The 21,683-nt window shown below is 41.6% G+C and overlaps 2 protein-coding genes across 2 annotated transcripts; one reads left to right on the top strand and one right to left on the bottom strand.

Annotated features, from left to right (window-relative positions):
- The first annotated feature begins 11,210 nt into the window (after window positions 1-11,210).
- Window positions 11,211-13,840, top strand: LOC127951754 (peripheral myelin protein 22). The gene is made up of 5 exons (XM_052549754.1): window positions 11,211-11,395; window positions 12,260-12,349; window positions 12,480-12,573; window positions 12,759-12,899; window positions 13,002-13,840. Exons 2-5 carry the CDS (start codon window positions 12,272-12,274, stop codon window positions 13,160-13,162), a joined length of 474 nt encoding a protein of 157 aa, XP_052405714.1. The 5' UTR covers window positions 11,211-11,395; window positions 12,260-12,271; the 3' UTR covers window positions 13,163-13,840.
- A 3,329-nt stretch (window positions 13,841-17,169) lies between these two features.
- LOC127953844 (uncharacterized) lies at window positions 17,170-21,186 on the bottom strand. The gene is made up of 2 exons (XM_052553178.1): window positions 17,694-21,186; window positions 17,170-17,405 (listed from the first exon to the last, which is right to left on the bottom strand). Exons 1-2 carry the CDS (start codon window positions 21,100-21,102, stop codon window positions 17,392-17,394), a joined length of 3,423 nt encoding a protein of 1,140 aa, XP_052409138.1. The 5' UTR covers window positions 21,103-21,186; the 3' UTR covers window positions 17,170-17,391.
- Window positions 21,187-21,683: the final 497 nt, after the last annotated feature.

The raw sequence follows: 21,683 nt of genomic DNA, 5'->3' as shown, positions 1-21,683 counted from the left end.
AGTTGACTTTAGGTCTGCAGGACTGCTCCTTAGATATTACACTTGGGAGTGTGCAGGTGGCTCTCAGGTGGTTCATAATGCTGTTGCTAAGGGCTGTCCGTTGGTTGGTATGCCACCTGTTGTGGGGGCTGGTCTTTCTCACTTTCACCAGATACAGAGTTGGAATCAACAGCACTGTGGTGTTCAACCTAACTTTGATAACTTTTGATTTCTGACCTGCTGTTGCAGTGCAAGTTTGCAACTGGCTGCTCCAATCACTCTCAGACTTCCCTTAGTGGATGCGTAAACTGTGATGGGTTTTCACCTTAGACCACCCATACCCGCATTCTCTCAGGATCTGTTGATCATTAGTCATTACCATGCCGGTCATAACCATATTGTCTGTCTTGAATGGTTCATCTTTATTCTCGCCTCTTGGTGGAATGCTGGGCTGTCTCTTTCTTGTTGCGCTTGTAGTTATTTAGGGTGTCACTGTAGCAGATGCTACACTGACTTGTGGAGAGGGAAACTAACTATTCTTTCCTGCCGTCAGCCAGTCTTCCCTGGCAGCCCTCCAGTCTTTCCTGGATGCCAACTGCTCTATTCTCAGTTGTCACTGGCGAGACAGATAATCATGTTATCAGCACAGGTATGTCTACTTGCTAGGCATCACTGCCAGAAGCACCTCCACCGGCAGCGTTGGACAATCACTGATGTTTCACCTCTTAGATGCTCCAGTGTAGCCTCCCTCCCAATTTCTACTGGGAAGCCCTCCACCTGACTTGGGGGAATGCAGCAGCCAGCTGTACCATGTACCTCTCCTTTTTCTACTCAATGGCAGCCTCCAGCACCTCCTCCCATAGGACGGTCAATCGACCATGATGACTATTTTTTGAAAGGGTGGACCAGAGGATGATGTCAGGCTGTAAAGAGTTTATGGTGATCTCAACCGGAACCTCAGCAGGTGGTCAAGATTAGCTATCATGCCTCCCCCCTGCTCCCGGTGACAGGAGCGACCATTCCTTCAGCCTATCGCTTTGGCTCTCTTCCCCTTGTCTGACAAAGTGGATCCGCTGCTGAGATATTCCTGAATGGACCCTGTTTGCATCCAGTCTGCGCGTCTCCAGGAAATCTGCAAGCTTGCGCAAGACTCATAACTCCATCTGTAGTGCTGGGAAGCATATTATTCATGTCCCTTATGAGAAAGCTAAGCCTAGCTTGGGGATTGTTCCACATCTTAGCCCACGTGATGCTCCTATCAAAATTCAATATAAATAGTTAAAACAAAATAAAATAGTTATTTACTATTTGACTTTGTTTTAAAATGTAGTTTATTTCTGTGATGCAAAACTGCATTTTCAGCATCATTACCCCATTCTAGTGTCACATCATCCTTCAGAAGTCATTATAATATGCTGATTTTATTGCTCAGGAAACATTTATTATTATTATCAATGTTGAAAACAGTTATGCTGCTTAATATGTTTGAAAAACTGATACATGTATTATTCAATATAATTTATATCAGTAAAATATATTATTTATTATTCAGTAGTATTCATTTTTTTAAATGGTTGTGAATGCACAGATGAACAATTTTTGAACAGTTTTAACAATTGATCAATCTTTATACGTTTGATAGACATATTTTCAACAGCTTGGTCGGCTGCAGTTATATAATATTGTCACTTTGCATATTTTATTGTAAAATGTTTTATTATTATTATTATTATTATTATTATTATAGTTTAATTTTGTATTATTTGCAACTCCAGTCAGAGTAAATGGACTAAAATGAATGAATATGGGATGACAAAATATTGACTATATTTATAGGACATTTTAAGGACAAAAACAAACTGAAAACCATAAAAAAGGCTATGTTTAAAATGTAACATAAGTCATAATTTAGTTTTTCATTCACATTTTTTTCTCTTTAACATTTTTGCCACATTTATTCTGTTGTTGTGTGTGATAATAGCAGCAGCTGGGGTCATCTGTCTCCATGTCAACCACTGTTTACTTATCTGCTCATACATCTATTTACTCATGTGAGGGGCCTATCTTTTCATTCATCTTAGCAAAATATTTTGGGAATGGTGCAGTAAAAACTGGCCTACTCGTAATCGCTACACCATTAATCGCTTATTTTTGTTCTGTATATGCATGTGCATTTTTTTTTTTTTTTGTGCAGTTTGGTAGGGCTGCAGCTGCTATTATGAATCCGCATGTTGCTATTAAACTAGTAGATTCATATAAAGACTTGTAGGAGCTCGGCTCAAAATGACCTTGTAACAATGCCAGGCACGATATAATGAGAACCCAGGTCATTTTGAAAGGTTAGGTTTATAATGGAAAAATTCAAACACAAACAGACTATGGTTCCAATTACACCGCCATTTCCCAACCCCAACCAACAAAAGAGGAAGAAAAGGGCTAACTTTTGATTCCCCTTCTGCAATCGACAGAACTCGCTAGTCATGAATATATGCATCTTTTGTGCTTAAATTCTCCCAAGCAGCATGTTGCTTTTTGTTTCATTCAGTCTGAAAGAGGAAGGGTGGAGTAAGGTTAGAGAGTCACTTTTAGAAATGTCTTGTTAAATTTTTGAAAATGTAAAAACCACCTCCCTCTTTTTTTGGAAAACTGGCCAGTGGCCTCATATGACAATGTATGTAAGAATGAGCAGAAGCCTCGCAGCTGAATCTCAACTGAACTGAACAAACAGCACATTCGCAATGGCTGATGGTAATCATAATATGGCTAGCGTCCACTGACGTGAACGAAATCCAGCCAATACCACCTAATACTGGGGGGTCTGCCAGTAAAATGTACAGCTGTGTGGTTGTCTTCAGGTCTGTGGCTGTTTTTAATCATCATATATGCACAGTTTATTTCTATATTTCCCAAAAGTCTTCCCAAACTGTCAATTTAACACACTTTTGTTAATCCAGACGCAGTCTAGCCAGAATAAAAGTGTGCATTAAAAAAAAAAAAGGCTATTCTTCACTGTCAGTGTTTCTCTAATGTTGGGAAGCATGTTTGAATCCATAAGTTTATGAGGGTTTTGTGGAAGCTGGCTGGCAAGAGGCCTACCTGGAATGCAAATCAGCCCTATTTCAACACATTATATGGCTACTTACCAAGAGTGTGTGTGGTATATAGTCAACTGCTAGTTTTGTGATTCTCTGGATCGGTATGACATGCTCAGTTTTATTTCCCCTTTGCTTTGTATGCTGTGATCTGATAATATTTTGTTGAAATATTAGCGCAAGTATCAAGAAAAGGGTTTTACATGAACTGACCTTGCATGTTTGCTGGTAAACAGCTGGATTAAAAGCTCAAGTGAAATTCTTGTTAGTTCTCAAGATCTGGATCATCTTGTTGTTCACAATGACTCACATGTTCCGTCTCATAAGATGCAGAGGGAGATAAATGCTTCATGCTTTAAGTGTGTTATTTTGAAGTTTAAGGCTTTGTGTCTGAAAACAAGAATTCTTTACATTTAGTGTGTAATATAATAACCACCTTGTAACTATTCTTATAGCGGACCTTGTAAGTAAATGGGGTCAGTTCCTGGAGTCCGTTCTCTTAGGGTTGGAGTCAGGAATTGGAGAAACCCAGGATCATACACCCCTACTGTCTAAATTCTCTATTTAGTCCTGTCACTATGCAAGCATGCTTTACTATGAAACTAAAAAAATAGCCTCTTTTAAGATGTCTGTGCATATCTGAAGACAGTGCTGTTCTGCACATCTGTGTTCCACTGAGATATTTGATAGATTCAGACAATGAGAATGGCCTTCCCTGTGCGTCATACATAAAGAATGAAGTTTTTTTTTTTTTTTTTTTTACAAATAATGAAGGAAAATGATACGCTTTATTCATCTCCCTCATTCTGCTCTAAGAGCAAGAAGTGATTAGCATCAATGCTTTAACCATATGAAGCCAACACCCTGGGATGAGGTAACGACACACTGAGATCTCCACATTTGGGGACAATTCTGTCAAAAGTATGCAGGAAATTCTTCTCACAGGGTTCTCCTGTGATGACCCCGGCTGACCCACCCCATCCCTCATGATGCCCAGATTAATGCTAGTGCTAACAGCTGTCATAACTTCCATTAATGGCTGTTAATAAGTGGGCTCTCACATGTTAGGTGGTGTTGACTGTGTGTAACACAATAGAGTGCTGCAGGGATTTTTGTACATTTAAAAATGAGTTAGCATTTTAGCACTTCCATCGTCTTGAGGTCAGTATTTTAATTTTTTTTTTTTGGATGGGTTTTTGGTTCTGTGGTTCCCACAAGCTCAAAATAACTTTTTATTGTATGATATAAAATACATCCGTAATACGTACCCCCTGGTGATTTTTTTAAACTTTACCTTGGAACAATGTATGTTATGTATTGTTAATGCTAAGCACTGGCTAAATGGTACTGGTTGTTAGACCATCATCACATAAACTCATCAACAAGTCTGCAGTGCTAGGTAGGTACTTGTAGTCCATTATTACTAGTTCCAATTTTTTTAACAAAAATTGTAGTTAGCAATGTAATCCATTACATTTAACATTGCAGGTAATATAAGCTGACTACTTTTAGATTCCTTTTAGCCTAACTTGTTTATCACATTTAAATAGGATAATATTGTTACCATATTGATATAAAAATACAAAGAAAATATATATTTCATTCAGCAAACAAGTCAAACTCAAACTTTCTGGGAAAATGTTTTAAGTTGTTGGAGGTTTAATGGTGGTGACCCTAAAGTCAGGTGACTATGGTTTAGTTCACTTACAGCCTTCATTTACTTTTTACTTTTGGTGATTGCATTTAGGATTCAAAATTAAATTCAAGATTATAATAATAAACAAAATGCATAAGAATCTTAAACTTGTCACAGAGCTTATTTTTTGCAACAATGCAAAAGCCAAAGGAAAAATCGTTTTGGGTGTTTGTCAACGGAACAATGGTGAACTTCCAGATTGGCCTATACACAAAGGCACACTCAGTGCTTTATATGATGGAAACATATTAAATAGAATTAATTAGTTTGTCATCTCTTTTGAACCAGTTCCCTCGGATGAATTGAAACAAAATCCAAAGGACATCCAGTATGAAATGCAATGTTTATAGTACTGTCAGACCAGCAGGAATGTGTTATTTGGGTTTGGGAGGGAATAGTTGCTGTAATTCGAGTGGACTTCAACTCTAGAGTTGGTCTCAATGGACATCGTTCAGCCAGCGTTTCACTGAGCCCAGATGAGCCTGGGCAAATCCAACCCCTTCCAAACCTTTCATTGGTGCACCGTTGCCTCCTGGGTCCTGCAGCTGTGTGACAGGCTGCCGCCGTGATAGGGATGTGTGTGCTGAAGACGTAGTCCCGAACCGGGGCCAGGGCTAATGATTCACAGATGGTTGGGGTGGCTGGAGCGCCGAGGCCTGGGCTTCGTCATGGTGCATGTTTGTGATTTATTCGGCTGTTACTGTGGAAGGGGGCCGTGGCAGAGGGGCTGAGCTTAGGGCTGGATGGGGGTGGACAGTTAAGTTAAGCCATCTCCCCTTCGGTCATGGTGTGATTCGGGAGGTCTCAAGTTTACCCTAAAACACCAAGGACCCCCAAATACTATGATTTCCTAGCAAGGGGCCCCCTTCCTAAAATATCAAAGCAATTATGTGTTTGCATGCATGAAGTCCCATTTATACTGTCAGAGAAAAATAGCAAATATGATTGTACAAAGACAAATTAATCAAAAGATTTTCATGGTTTCGACAAAAAAAAAAACTTAAGCAGTTTTTTCTAAATTGATAATGATGAGAAAGGTTTCCGGAGCATATCAGAATGATTTCTGAAGGATCATGTGACTTAAGACTGGAGTACTGATGCTGAATAAATGACATTTTAAAACCCATTACAATAATAATAATAATAATAAATATTTGTTTAAAATTCAAAATATATTTTCAATATAATAAAATATATTTCATAATAGTCCTGTATCTAATTTATTGTACTTCACTTATAAATCTAACTTTATATATAGATTAATTATTTATTTATTCATTTATATTATTTTTATTTAATAAAAGTAATAATAATGTATTATTTTATTTTATTCATTATTTTAAATTTTTTTTTTATCATTTATTATAATTCTTTATTTATTAGGGTTTAGGTTTGGTTATCATATCAATTTGCAATATGATGAGTATTTTCTTACTATTCACTTAAAGAAATAAACAAAAACTTTGGCTTTCAATGCAATGTCACAATCACAATTAATCGTATGATTTCTGACCAGACTCAAAAAAGGTGAAATACACCATAAAAATTTACAGTACTGTAAATGTATTCACAGTGTTATCAATGTACAATCAAACACGATTGATATCTTGGACCGTTAAGCACCCAGCACCTCCTTTACGGACCCAGTGTGTAAGCCCTTTTCCTTGTTGAAGGAAGGCCGCCCATACAGTGGCTGAAGGAGCACCTACATCACACTTGGCCTAGAGTCCATATCTATCCCTACTCAGTGAAACACACACGATTTTTGCACGCATTTAAACATTGCCATGCCACTGTTTTCAAGTATAGGCTGACTCACTGCCCCTCTGGCCTGATATCTGATTACAGCTAAGCAAAACACAAACATCCAACACAGATCTCAAAGCTACTCATGTAGACAGATTTAGTCTGGGAGAATGAGTAAAGTAAAAACAGCAACCGTAATTACAGCCCTCGAGCTACAGACAAAGCCTTATCTTTCATTACGCCACAATACAGCTGTGAACTTTTGTCCAAGATACAAGTAGCCTTAAGGGACGTGTTATGCAAAACCTTTTGGTAGACCAACGAAGTTGCTAGTATTTCAATGTCGTTGCATGAGAAATTAAATGTAAAAGGGAATGGCGTTGACAGATTTCAAAAGACCGGCCAAAGTTTTCGACAAACCCGTAATGTGATTTGTTGATCTAACCCATTTCAGCACTGAGACATATGTGAATTAATGCTCGTCTCCTCCACCCAGTGCATTTCAACACGTTAGCCTCATCTGTTCAGGATGTCCTCCCTCACTGCTCTGGTGACATAATATTCATTTCAGCCCACACCCATGAAGTTTTTTTCTCTCCGTTGCGAGTCAATGACTTCCATTTGCTCTATTTTTCTCTGGTTTCGCTCCAGCATGATGGTGGCTCCTCCCTCTCTCCAGACACATGTGAAATTCCCAAGGTTGTTCCGCATCCAAAACTAATAACGAAACCTCCCCGATTACTGTCAAGCTTTCCTGATGCGGCGTGGCTTGCCGTGAAGTGTCATTCCTACTAAACCAGTCTCCTCTCGAAGCAGACGGGCCTTAGAGACGTGACTCACCAGACCACGAGGAACACTAGCTAGCGGCTTATAACGGAAAAAAGATTTTAGTCACAACATGTGTTTTGAGACATCGAGCTTTTGGCATGCAATAAAATGCAATCCCTACAAAAAAAAAAAATATTTGGGACTGAGCTTCGAAATGAAGTTAGATTTAATCGTAAAGTCAAGCAAAGTGGTTTCCATCAAACAAACAAAATACACACTTCGTTACTACATGATGAATGAATTGTCATCACTTTTTCCACAAGTATAGGGCCTTTGTGATACACTTGTGATACTTTTTAAAGAGTGCTTGTTATATAATTAATATACTTTAAATTTATATACTCAAGTGTGAACTCAATGTAAAGTATTCACACACTTAGATGCATGTTAAATGGAAATTTGTTATAGTTTTAGATTAAATGGAATTAGCTGAACTTCCACTTAGGTAGAAGTCAAGGTCACACTTTATACTAAGGTCAATTTTTGCCATTAATGAACCATTAACTACAATGTTTGCCTCAATAAACTCCTGATTAGCTGCTTATTAATAGTTAAAGGTAGTTGTTAAGTTTAGATATTGGGTAGGGTTAGAATCTGCAAAATATGTGTACTAATAAACAGCCAATATGTTAATAATATGCATGCTAATAAGCAACTGCTTAATAGTGAGAATTGGTCTGTAAAGTTTTACCCAAGTTATATGTAATTTCATAATTACTTCTGATGTCTTTGAAATATGGTTAAAGTGTACTGCTAAAAGTACTGACGAGAATTTATAGTAAACTAAAAAATACTTTAATATATTTTTTCTGTATGTCATGTGTTTAAATGTATTTATAATTAGACATTAAAGATGTTATAGTTGCCATTCAGTGCATTTAAATATATCAACTTATTGTATTGTATAACAAGCTACCATTAAAATTCAAACTTAAGTACTTCACAAAGAAAGTGTACTTTAAAGAAAGATAATTTAAACCTAATGATTGAGAAATTATTTTGAAGCTTTTTTTATTATTAATGAAAAGGGCACTGTTTAAAAAGTGTCATAAAAGTGTCTCTCTCTCTAAGTGCACTTATATGGCCTTTTATTTCATTAATATTATATTATCCAAGACTACTTTTTCTCAATGGACGTTTCCATACTGGAGCTTCTGGTGCAGACCTGTTTGACGTCAGTTTGGTTGGCGTGAAAGAGATTTTCCGAACTCTGGTACTGTTACAGTTGACATGAACATATTCTGTCTTAAATCGCAGAAATTAAAACCCAAATGACAATGTGAAAGCAGGAATGCGACAAAATCAAACTGTAAAAGTTTGATTTAAAACTTTGTCTTTAAAAACTTGTGCATTAATGTTTATAATGTGAAAGATAAACTTAAGATAACCACATTCAGCCTTAAAATACAGGTCATGACACATTCTTCTGGTTTAGTGGTCAATAAACTAAATGAAGCCAGACCAAGAGCTCTCTGACTCAAGCAGCATGTTGATCTAAACCATACTCGCTCATCTCAGTCTCAATCGTGAGTCACTTCGGCATCACTGACTGCTTCATCAGAAGGAAATGTTTAAGTCAGAATTTAGAATTTTCTTATAGTAAATAGATGTTGTTTTAGTAAGATGGAGTCATATGGCCTGTGGTTCTTCCTGTCAAACTATGTTATAAACAGCCACATTACATTTCTGGCATCATTCATTGTTCACATGCGAGCCATAATTAACCTTCCCATGGAGGGAACCCTTCTATTTACAGTGAGATTGAGAAGTATGAGATCACATTAAACATTTGGGAAGCAAAATCTAATTTTTAAAAAAAATAACGTTGGGATTTTAGGCAAAGTCATATGAAGTTCTCATGAGGATTCCTTATTCCAGGGATTCTCAGATTAGATTTTTTGTCCAACCCCTTTGACCTAAAACTTTAAGTTGTATAGTCACACTGAAGGCATCAAGGGCTATTTGACCAAGAAGGAGAGTTGATGGGGTGCTGCGCCAGATGACCTGGCCTCCACAGTCACCGGACCTGAACCCAATCCAGATGGTTTAGGGGTGAACTGGACCGCAGACTGAAGGAAAAAGGGCCAACAAGTGCTAAGCATCTCCCGGGGAACCCCTTCAAGACTGTTGGAAGACCATTTCAGGTGACTACCTCTTGAAGCTCATCAAGAGAAAGCCAAGAGTGTGCAAAGCAGTAATCAAAGCAAAAGGTGGCTACTTTGAAGAACCTACAATATGAATATTTTCAGTTGTTTCACACTTTTTTGTTATGTATATAATTCAATATATAATTCCACATGTGTTAATTCATAGTTTTGATGCCTTCAGTGTGAATCTACAATTTAATAGAAAATAAAGAAAACTCTTTATATATTTATATATATATAATACTTTTCATCAACTCATAAATAAAATGTTTTGTCATCATTTTTAAAAAGTATTATTTATTTATTTATTTGTTCTTTTCTTTATTAATTATAATTATTTCACATTTTAATTACTTAATGAATTATTCGTTTTCATCATCTCACAAAGCTCTTGCAATTCATTATATTTATGTATAATTATTTATTTCCAGTCTTAATGATTTTCATTAACTCACAAATCTCCTGCACTTCCCTCATGAACCAACAGGGGGTTATGTAAATATATATATATATATATATATATATATATATATATATATATATATATATATATATATATATATATATATATATATATATATATATATATATGTGTGTGTGTGTGGGGGGGGGGTGTGTGTTTGTGTGTGTGTTTATTTGTCCTTACAAAGTTGTTATATTTCTTAAATTTATAAAAGTTACTGATAAATCAATTTAAAAATCTTGCTGAGCAACAAGGCTTTAAGACCCTTAATGGTCCACTGCCAGCACTGTGTCAGACAGTTCAGTGAATGGCCGTATATTTATGACCCTCCCTATGACCTGCATCAAACGAGGAGATCAGAGTAAACGTATTGCCCTGCCGGCACTAGCCCATACTCTGACCCATAATCCATCCATCTCACAGAACAGCAGAGCTCCTGAGCCAACCCACAGCTATGCCATCCAACACTCACACCCTAAGCAGCTCACAGAAAAAACAACAACAACAAAGAAAACAGACTGGCACAGGGAACGCCTCCCTCGCTTTATTTACAAACACAGCTGCTGCCATGGGACTCCTGATGAGGGCGTGACAAAGAATGGGGCTCATAGTCACGCGGACTGCACCAAAACATCTTCAAGTGTCGATAGGATCAAGCATTTGCAAAGAGTTACAAGACTAATGTTTTATTCAAAAAGTTTAATAAAAGTCGAAATCCTGTTTGTATTTAACTTCAAAGCGACTAAGTTGGGATCTATTAGCTATGCAGTCCAGATGCAGAAGTAAACAGATACATGCCAGCATTCTGGGCATACCATGGGGCCACTGGGAGGGGCCTATGGGGCTCCACACACACTAGTACACACTATAAACACTAGCACATTTAGACCCGCCTTATACCACTACATCACACTGTTCAAAATGAAGGACAAAGCTGAATATGCTGTAAAAGTGTGTAAAACACAAAAGCTCTCTGTGACATAACCATACAGCTAATTTCATGAATTTATGATAAAACCAATCACATTGTGTATGTATGGTGATTAAAGGGTTAACGTTCCCTTAAAGTCTACCAACATTAGTTTAAGTTTAAATCGTTAGTGGGTAAAGTTTAAAGCGCTTGAATAAATGCTTAATAGCGTATTTTTTCTCTCTCTCTCTCTATCTAAGCCTTTAAAGTCAGAACTTGTGAAGTATGGGAGGGAAAAGAAAAGAGTGTGACGCAGTGACGCTTCAGGGCGGTGTTCTCACGTTTCCGAAAAAAAGAGTAAAGAATAGAAGAGAGGGAAAAAAGCAAATACTGCTGTGGTACTACATCTGGAATACAGAGACTCGTGCTTTGAGAATCTAAGAATCTAAGTGGGATCCCATAGTAAAGGCAACCCAGTGTTTTCTCGCTGCTCTCTTTTAGCTTTTCAAGGATTTTTTCCTCTTCCCTTCACCTGTAAGTTGGAGAACGTTGGACGTTTTCTTTTTACTTTGGTTAATTTATGGAATTTTTGCACGTTTTTTCAGGAGATAGGCTAACTTACTCAGCCACAGTTCTGTTTACCACTATTTTCCTTCAGGAGACGTCCTAACCTTAGCTCATGTTTGTCTTCTTGGGAAGTGTTCTTTTTTTAAGCTATTATTCTTATTGCGCTTCTTATTATGTTTTTAATACGTTTGTTTTTGTTAATTATATTATTAGTATTAGTTTTACACTGTTACTCTGAATATCCAATATTTTGATACGAGCAGCTGTAAAGTTTTGTTTTTTTAATCATAGTCGCTCACGGAGTTTTGGTCTGGACGAAAACAAATGCTTTGGAACGCTGCTTTGGAATTTTTCCTTCTTTTTCTTTTTGTATGGTTCCGAAATCTGCCTCAGTTCGTACTCAACAAATATTTCATTTTATTACATTTTTGTTAGCTTCTCATAACAGGCGGGGTGAAAAAAAAAACAACAACAGAAAAGTTAAACAGTTAAGACGTGGGAAAAAATGCGGCAAAAGTGACGTGACTGCATGTGGGACGTGTTTTTCTGATAAATATAGATATTAGATGGCTTTTCAAACATTGCAGTGTGATTAGTGTAATGATCAGCGTAATGTTTCCACAATACAGATGTTTTCGATTAAAATGTAGGAGGAAAAAAAGAAAGAAAACAGACAGGACTGAACGGGTGTTTGTGTTGGGATAAGTTTGATAGCAGCGCGATCTGGTGGTCAGATGTGGAACTGCACGAGTAAACGCTGCCCTCTATAAAGCCGCCAGGTGTGTGTATTCAAGGATGAACTGTGATTACTTTCTGTTTCTATTCTCTTAGACGAACCTCAAAATGCTGGCCATTCTGTTAGCGACGATAGTCTTGCATCTGACAGACCTTATCATTCTCTTCATCTCCACATGTGCTAATGTGAGTATCATCTTTGAGCTCTGACTTGGCTTGCTTTTGCTTCAGTGGGTCATATTTCTGAGCTGGAATTTATTGAAGGATAGGTTCGTGTGTAGATGTGATCATATGGGTGTTTCTTTACATAAAAAAGGCCTGGAGAACAGATGGAGTTAGGAATTATCACCTCTGGTATGACTGCACACAAAAGAATGGAGAAGCTGACTGCAGTGGGACTAGTGATGCTGGTGAGTCTTCAGGAGTTCTTTGAAAAGTTCCATATTTATTTAAAAGTTCCAAATGGGCGATAACGCATCATCAGTACAATGACAAAATGCGTTCTTATATGAGAAAGAGAAACATAAGACTTAGTAGCAATGTAATGTTCATTCTGTTTTTGTTTTTTTGTCTGTGTTTCTTTACAATCTGTCAGACTGGCTTCAAGCAGTTCAAGCCCTCATGGTCCTAGCCACCATTTTCTGCTTGATCTCCTTCATCTTCTTCCTCTGCCAGCTCTTCACTCTTGTAAAGGGAGGTCGCTTCTTTTTCACAGCCGTCTTCCAGGTCCTTGCCAGTGAGTATTTCCTCACCGGGTCTATCAGATCCAAATTTCGCCTATCCCAACTGAAGGACCCCGTCTACAGGTTTTTATTCATTCTCTTTCTGTCTCCCGAAGGTCTGTTTGTGATGAGCGGGGCCATCATCTACACGGTGATGAGTCCAGAGATGAAAAATGAGAATGATGCTTACGGATACGCCTTCGTCCTGGCCTGGCTGGCTTTCCCTCTCACGCTCATCAGTGGCTTCATTTATATTGTCCTGAGGAAGAAAGAATGAGAGTTTAGGTCTCAGAGATTGTTGTAGAACTGAGAACACTACTCAGATAACAGACTCTAACCTAATGGCCGTCTCCTCCAGGCCTGAATATTTAGACCCTAATGTGATCAAAGAAACTGACAGTTCATGAAGATTGAATACAGCGAAGACACAGTGTGCATGACACACACAAAAAAAAGGTGTCTTTGGCTGGTGAGCCTATTTATATCACTTTTATATGGCTTTTTTTGTAAATAGTAATGCTATGAAGTGTCAATGAAGGCCCAGACTTTTTAAGATTAGACTCAAGGAGGAGAGATATAGGAAAAGTATAATGCGTTTTGTTTTGTTTTGTATTGTGTTTTATAACCCTTTTCAAATATCTTGACTTAAAAATGTCATAATAAAGTGTATTCTCGAAGGGAATTTGTTGACGCCGACTTGAAATTTTCTCTTATATCCAAATTCCAGAATAATAAAACAAGGAATTGTGTCGTTTTGTGCTTGAAATTCTTTGGAAATGGTGCTATGTATTTACCATTGCTGAATTTTATAGTTAAAATATACCTATAGGCTCAAATGTTGTGTTAAATCTCACCAAAACATTTTAGGACACATAGTTTACCTGTGATTATATTGCTTTATGAGATTTCTGTATTATTTTTGTTTAAGAAAAATAAATAAATATCTTTTTTTTTCCCCCTTGTCTCAAATTTCAATACTTCAGAAAGGCCAGGATACAGTGGACACTTTTAGTTAGATGCTGAAGTGCACTGTAATAGAGATTTAGTTTGTTATTGTTTGGTGTCCAGCTAGAAATGCAATGTAGAAAACAAATCTGAAAAGTCAAGCAAAAGGAAGCATAGACACTGAGATCAGCCTTTCTGTCAGTAGATGAAGAAAACAGATTTGACACAGTCATGACTTTCCATGGAATACATGTGAATCATCTCAGGGTCTGGAGGATCAGAAATCAAAGCGTGAGTCAGTGTTTAGTTATGCAGTCACTGACAAGACTGTAAAAAACTCTTATGTCATATTATGTTAATATGCAAGTTTCAGTATGATATTAAAAATAGAATTACACTGGGAAATCTCAGAAAAACAGCAAAACATTCCCAGCATTCTCATGAAATTGAGGTTCTCATGAAATGAAAGGTTTTTTGAAAACCTAAAAAAAAACTATGTTGTCCTGTCTTGTCAGAGTACGCTGTCTGCGTAGGGCACCAACTCCCAGAGGGGGCACCATCCCATTTGCTAAAAAAAAAACAACAACAACAAAAAAACATGCGCCATTCTCCCATCCGCGCTCGCACCCATAGACAGTAAAAGAAAGGTCATGTTTGCCCAGGTAAAGGACATCAGCAATCCGGCGCAGAGAAAAGAAAACTTAAGAAAGTAAAAAAAAAAAAAAAAAACAGGCATTAAGTTGGCTTGACGTTGGACGTTCGAGAGTCTCAAATTTAGGGACCGTCTCTAAAGTTACCTGTGATATTTTTATACACTTTTCTAACGTCAGTAGCATTTGAAGATAATGACTTACAGTCATAAAACAACTGTAATTGTTCATTTGGGTGTCAGCTATAATGCGCAATTTAATTGAATGTTTGATATTTATTAAAATAAACTGTAAATCATATTTTTTTCACATGGACTCAACAAATTTGAATCTCAATAGCATTTGAGGAGAAAGACTTGCAGTCATAAAACAATTGTAATGTGTTCATTTAGGTGTCAGCTACAATGCACACCTTATACATTTTTAATATATATTAAAATAAATTATAAATAATTTTGGTAAAAACGAGGCCTGTTTCTCACTTTCAGGCACATTCCTTTTTTTCAGGTTCCCTTACGAAAATGACCCATGGTTTTAACAATAACACCACAAATCATCATTCTTGTAGCCATGGTTTTGTTACTTCAAATAATACTTAAAAAAATTATTAATATGCTGTAATATTTTTGTTGTTGTTGCTATAAAAACAGTTCTAAGCCATCAATAGCCTTTAAAATTACTTAAAATGCATTACATGGAAAAACAATGAGGCAATAATGATCGGTTAATAATAATGCTGTTAAAATACATAATGTAGGCAAATACAAAATAAACATTTTATGTACATGTTATTACAAATGCCTGCAAAGGGAGCCAAATGCCATGTAATTACTGGTGTTACACTTACAGAACAATCAAATCCTTGTTTAGGCTGCTAACCAAACATTTAATTCAAATATTCACTTAATCTTTCATTTTTGGACACCTTTTTGCTATAGATGACAGCCTTTAAAATGTATTCAACAACAAAAACGTGCATATCACAACCCTTACAAAAATAAAGCTAAAAATAAAGGTCTTATCATAGTAAAACTGCTTCATATCCTTTTGTATGATTTCTGAATGCTTGAGACTATAAAATAAATTAGTCATAATAAAGTTATAGCCATGGGTAAATGTTGAGAGCTACAATTGTAATTTGTAAATAATACAATGTACAAATACAAAGTTCTATTTTCACCCCTTATAGTAGGTGTTTTGTTGTTGTTGGTTTTTTTCATCATCATATTTGAGGAAGGGGGGCACAGCAGCGGCCCTGTAACCAATGAATAAGACCCACCACACTTCACATTTCATCTGTTTTCGACTAGATGGCGCCAGACACTTGTTTGAAGGTTCGATTGTTGTCACTTCGTCTCTGCTGTTGTCAAAAGATCACAAATGAAGAGAGAATTACTTGATTTAGTAACTTGAGCTAATCTGGTTAAGTACTGATGATAATATTAAGCCGTTAAAACAAACCTGTTTCAATTTAAGTATAGGTCTAACATAAGTTCGCATACAATCTCTAAGTATGCCATGTTCTGTGACAAAAGTCTTCATTTAGAATTATTCTATCCGTTCGAAATTCGAAAGTATTTTTTTTTTTTTAATTTTCATATTGTTTTTATTCTTTTTCATTTGATTGACTGGATTATCTCAATTCTCTTTGTAGGCCTATGGTTAAACTGGGAAATCGAGCAGTAAATGCAATTTTCAGTTACTAATTAAACAAGTAGATATGGAAATACTGTAACATTTTATTTATTTTTTTCCCCAAAACTTGGTGGGGTTTTGACTGCCAAAATTGTCTAGTATTTTCCACCAACATTGTATGCTAAATCCTTTAGTAATGCTTAGTGTTAACTTATAAGTAGTAAGTTATATTATAGCACTTTTATAAAACTCAAAATAACTTTCTAAAAAAAATAAATAAATAAATAAAATAAAATAAAACTTTTATTAAATAACATTTCATATAAATAGCAATAAGACCGAATATAATAAATTACCAGGGACGGATTTAGTGATTTGGGGGCCTCGGGCAAAATACAGGAATGGGGCCCTATACAAATTCACACATTTACAACCTTGAGGTTCCTTTCACTGTTGTGATGCTCACTGCTGCACAACCGTGTCCCATAGTTGTGTCCAGTCTTTTAGATTTTTCATGTACAAGGTATAAATAAAGTATTTATTTAATGTTGTAGATCCCTTGTTCACATTTAAACAGGTTATAATAGTATTAGAGTAGGTTGGACACTATGTGGTGCTTTGGGGTAATCTTCACTATGCAACTGTCTACACAAGGAAAGGCTGTCTGATTGGCAACATTTTCGTCCACTAGGGGGTAATGTTGAGTCTTAATTTGGCCACAGCTTTCTCTGTGCTTCAGCAAATTGAATGATTTTTCGTGACAAATCTTATTTTTACACATATTTTGGGAAAATTCTTTGAAATAAAAAAAAAAAAAAAAACTCAACAATACAATGTGGGCAAATTAAGTACTACCCTTTCCTTATGTTTGGGATGAAAACATCCACTAAATTAAACTGCTGTAAAAAAAAAAAAAAAGATAAGATACAACAGATTTTATTTTTTTATTTATTTATTGCATAAACCTATTAATCAATATATATATATATATATATATATATATATATATATATATATATATATATATATATATATATATATATATATATATATATATATATATATATATTGTCACGGGGTGAAGAACCACTCGACAAGAGGTACGTGAAATCAAAAGCCCCGGAGGGTGGGTTTATTGAAAAGTGAAGGGTGCCTGGTGAAGTGTCCTGATCTGCTTTCCGCTGGTTGGTGCTCCCCGTGTGCTCTCCGTGCTCCTCTGTGCCAATCAAGGGGAAAGTGGGTGTCCAGACGTGCTCCAAAGGGTGTGGGCTGTCGGTCACTCGCTGCTTTCTGTGGGGATAGGAGAGAGGGGTTAGTCCAGCTTCGCGTTCTGTTTGAGAACCTCTTCTCAGTGCAAGATGTGCTGCTTTTCAATGTGCTGGCTGATGGGGAGCAGCTGTGACCGATCAGCCGGTGACGAGGACGTGCAGGTGTTTTGGTTTGGTTTCCAGGGCGACGCTGATTCCTCTGGGAGTGCTCGTCACATCCCCCCCCCCCTAAGCGTCGTTCTGGTCCTGCGAAGACATGTAGAAAGTAGGGGTGAGATTAGGGGAGGGTGGGGAATGACCCCTGACAGACCTGCATAAGCTGTCCAGATCCGGGAGAGGCCATCGGCGTTCGCGTTGGCGGCCCCAGCTCGATGGCGGACTTCGAAGTGGAAGTCCTGGAGCGCTAGGAACCAGCGAGTCACCCTGGCGTTGGTGTCCTTGGCGCGGGCCATCCACTGTAGGGGCGCGTGGTCGGTTACCAGGGTGAACTTGCGGCCCAGGAGGTAGTACCGGAGCTCCAGGACTGCCCACCTGATGGCCAGGGCTTCCTTCTCCACAGCGGCGTATTTCCTCTCGGCGGGGGACAGCTTCCTGCTGATGTAGATGATCGGATGCTCCTCACCTTCCTGAATTTGGGAGAGGACCGCTCCTAGTCCTGTGTCGGAAGCATCCGTCTGCAGCAGGAAGGGGCAGCTAAAGTCCGGGGCGCGGAGTACCGGCGAGGACGTGAGTGCTGCTTTCACCTGGGAGAAGGCTTCTTCCGCCGACGGGGTCCAGCATACTTTCTCCGGCTGCCCCTTCCTGGTCAGGTCTGTCAGGGGGGCGGCTAAAGAGGAGAAGTTGGGGATAAAACAACGATAATAACCCGCCAACCCCAAGAAGGCTCGTACCTGGGTCTTTGTCTCCGGTCTTGGTGCGGCGTGGATGGCCTCAACTTTCTTGTCTTGCGGCCGGATGAGTCCTCGGCCGACTTGATAGCCCAGGTACTTGGCCTCAGAGAGGGCTAGGTGGCATTTTCGGGGGTTGGCGGTAAGTCCAGCCCGCCGGAGCTCCGAGAGCACCCTCCGCAGACGATTCAGATGTTCGTCCCACGCCTCGGAGTGGACCACGACGTCATCCAGGTAGGCGGCCGCGTAAGCTTGGTGAGGCCGCAGGAGGATGTCCATCATCCGCTGGAACGTCGCGGGGGCCCCATGTAGGCCGAAGGGAAGGGTCCGGTACTGCCAGTGGCCACTGGGGGTGGAGAAGGCGGTTTTCGGCTTGGCGGCCTCGGAGAGCGGTACCTGCCAATAGCCCTTGGTTAGGTCTAGGGTGCTGATATACCGGGCCCTTCCTAGCCGGTCCAGCAGTTCGTCCACCCGAGGCATGGGGTACCCGTCGAATTCGGAGACTTCGTTCAGGCGGCGGAAGTCGTTACAAAAGCGGAGGGTGCCATCCGGCTTTGGGACCATCACAATGGGGCTGGACCACGGACTCCGGGATGGTTCTATTACCCCCAACTTTAGCATCTGTTGGACCTCTTCCTCAATAGCCTGCCGACGAGCCTCCGGGACTCGGTAGGGCCGTTGCCTAACGACGACTCCTGGGGGCGTCCGGATATGGTGTTGAAGCACGTTGGTCTGCCCGGGCTGAGAGGAGAACACATCCTGGAACTGACTGACCAGGTGCTGCAGCTCCGTCTTCTGGGCAGCCGAAAGGTGGGGGTTGATATCCACAACCACGGGCTCGGTGAGGCTTAGGGCAGCTACTTGGTCCCGGGTCCCCACCCATTTCTTTAGGAGGTTGACGTGGTAGAGTTGCTCCGCCTGCCGTCGTCCCGGCTGTCTCAGGCGGTAAGTGACCGGTCCAACCCTCTCGACGACCGAGTAGGGCCCCTTCCAGGAGGCCAGAAATTTGCAGGCGGAGCTGGGGACCAGGACCATGACGCGGTCTCCCGGTTGGAACTCCCGTGGCTGGGCTGTCCGGTCATAATGACGTTGCTGCGCTTGTTGGGCCCTGGTGAGGTGTTCCCGGACTAACGGCATCACTCGGTCGATCCGTTCCCTCATTTGCCGGACATGTTCGATGACGGTACGATGCGGGGCCGGCTGCTGCTCCCACGCTTCCCGGGCCACGTCCAAGAGGCCCCGGGGTTGACGGCCAAACAGGAGCTCGAAGGGGGTGAAGCCAGTTGAGGCCTGGGGAACTTCGCGGATCCCGAAGAGCACGTAGGGGATCATGAGGTCCCAATCCCGCTTGTCCTCCGCCGCCACACGTCTGAGCATTTGCTTGAGGGTCTGGTTAAATCTCTCTACGAGGCCATCAGTCTGGGGGTGATAAACAGTGGTCCTCAACTGCTTCACCCGCAGCAGCCGGCAGAGGTCAGCCATTAGCCGGGACATAAAGGGGGTTCCCTGGTCAGTCAGGATCTCTGAGGGGAGGCCGACTCGGCTGGCCAGCAGAAACAGCTCCTGGGCGATGGACTTTGCGGTGGCCTTCCGCAGGGGGACTGCTTCTGGGTACCGGGTGGCATAGTCGACGATGACCAGGATGTGCTCATGCCCTCGGGCAGACTTCGGCAACGGCCCCACTATGTCCATTCCAATCCGCTCGAAGGGCACCTCGATGATAGGCAGCGGGATGAGCGGGCTGGGGGGAGGAGTCCGGGGCGACGTGGCCTGACAGGTCGGGCAGGCCTGGCAGAACCGCTTTACCTCGGCGTCCAGGCCCGGCCAATGGAAACGGTCGCGGATGCGTTGGGCAGTATTGGCTGCCGCGAGGTGTCCTGCCATGGGGTGGGAATGGGCCAGCTCCAGAATGGTCTCGGTCTTGGCACGAGGCACAACTAGTAACTTTTTCTCCTCCCCCCTACGCTGGGCGACACAATACAGCAGGCCATTCTCTACGACAAAATGTGGGAGAGGGTGGGGCCGGGGGAGGACGTCCTCTCCATCCACGACTCGCACCTGGCTCCAACAGTGCTTGAGTCGGTCGTCCTCCCGCTGTTCCTTGGCGAAAGAGCCCCCTCCAGCGGCCTGTTGGTAGACATCATAAAACAGATTAGTAGATTGGGAGGGGGCCTCACCTTCTCTCCCACTGTCGGAGACGAGCAGGGCCGGTCGGCGGCGGGGTCCAGGCGGCCGCCTCGGTCTTCGACGGTTCCCCTTGGGGCTGGCAGGCTGGGTAGCGGCGGACAGCAGCTTCTCGAAGCCGGGCCAATCCCTTCCAAGCAGTACGGCCACCGGCAGGTCCTTCACCAGGCCTACCTCCACTGGCCAGGTGCCTTGGGGGGACGAAATGACCATTTCACGGGCCGGTACTTGACGAGTGTCTCCGTGCACACAGGTAATCGGTAGGAAGTTTTTCCGGCCGCTTCGCGGGGCGCACAGCCGCGCCTGGATGAGGGTGACCGCACTGCCTGAGTCCAACAGGGCCCGGAACCGTCTTCCATCCACCTTCACATCTGCTTCGGGGGCTCCCGCCGGCACCCGTTGGTGAAGGATGCAGCCTGCCAGCCAGGCTCGCGGAGGCGACGGTGGTTCGGCACTTGGCATGGGCTCATCTCGCGGTGGGGGAACCGTCGGCCTGCTGACGGGTCGCGCGGTGCCTTCGAGCGGGCGTCGCTCCTGGACCACCCTCCGGGGGAATGGCGGCAGCCGGTCCCCTGCCCCGCTGGGATGAACGGCATCCGCCAGCTCGATCGCCTCCACTAGTTCCCGGACGTCACGTGGGTCCCTCATGCCGACGGCCTGTCGGTGGGCGCGAGGTAGTGCGCGCAGGAGGCGATCGACCACCACTCGTTCCGCTACCTGTGTTGGTGTGGGGTTTCCTGTCAACAGCCAGTGCTGGGCGAGGCGGCTGAGTTCGGCTGCCTGGGCACGGGCTGGCACCCGGGGCTTGTATTCCCACTCGTGGAACTGCTGGGCGGCACTTACAGGGGAGAGGCCCAGCCTCGCCAGGATCTCTCGCTTCACTTCGACATAACTGTCGGCACTCGTCAGGGGAAGCGAGAAGTAAGCCCTCTGTGCTTCACCGGTGAGTAGGGGTGCCAGCGCACGTGCCCACTCGTCCTCTGGCCATCCCTCTCGGTGGGCAGTGTTTTCGAAGACCTGAAGGAAGGCTTCCACATCGTCATCGGCCGTCATCTTGGGCAACAGACGGGTGGCTTGTGCCCGAGGCTCAGGTAGCGGAACGCGCTGGGCCGCGGCCGCCCGGACGGCGGCGAGTTCATCCTCCGTCCTGCCCAGGCGAGTGGCGAGGTGTTCCGCTATTTGCTGCTGGCGGATGCTAACCTCAGCGAGGCGTTGTAAGACGTCCTCCA

Source organism: Carassius gibelio, chromosome B3 (assembly GCF_023724105.1).
Source record: "Carassius gibelio isolate Cgi1373 ecotype wild population from Czech Republic chromosome B3, carGib1.2-hapl.c, whole genome shotgun sequence".
Taxonomy (NCBI): domain Eukaryota; kingdom Metazoa; phylum Chordata; class Actinopteri; order Cypriniformes; family Cyprinidae; genus Carassius; species Carassius gibelio.
This window is presented reverse-complemented; position numbering and strand designations above follow the sequence as displayed.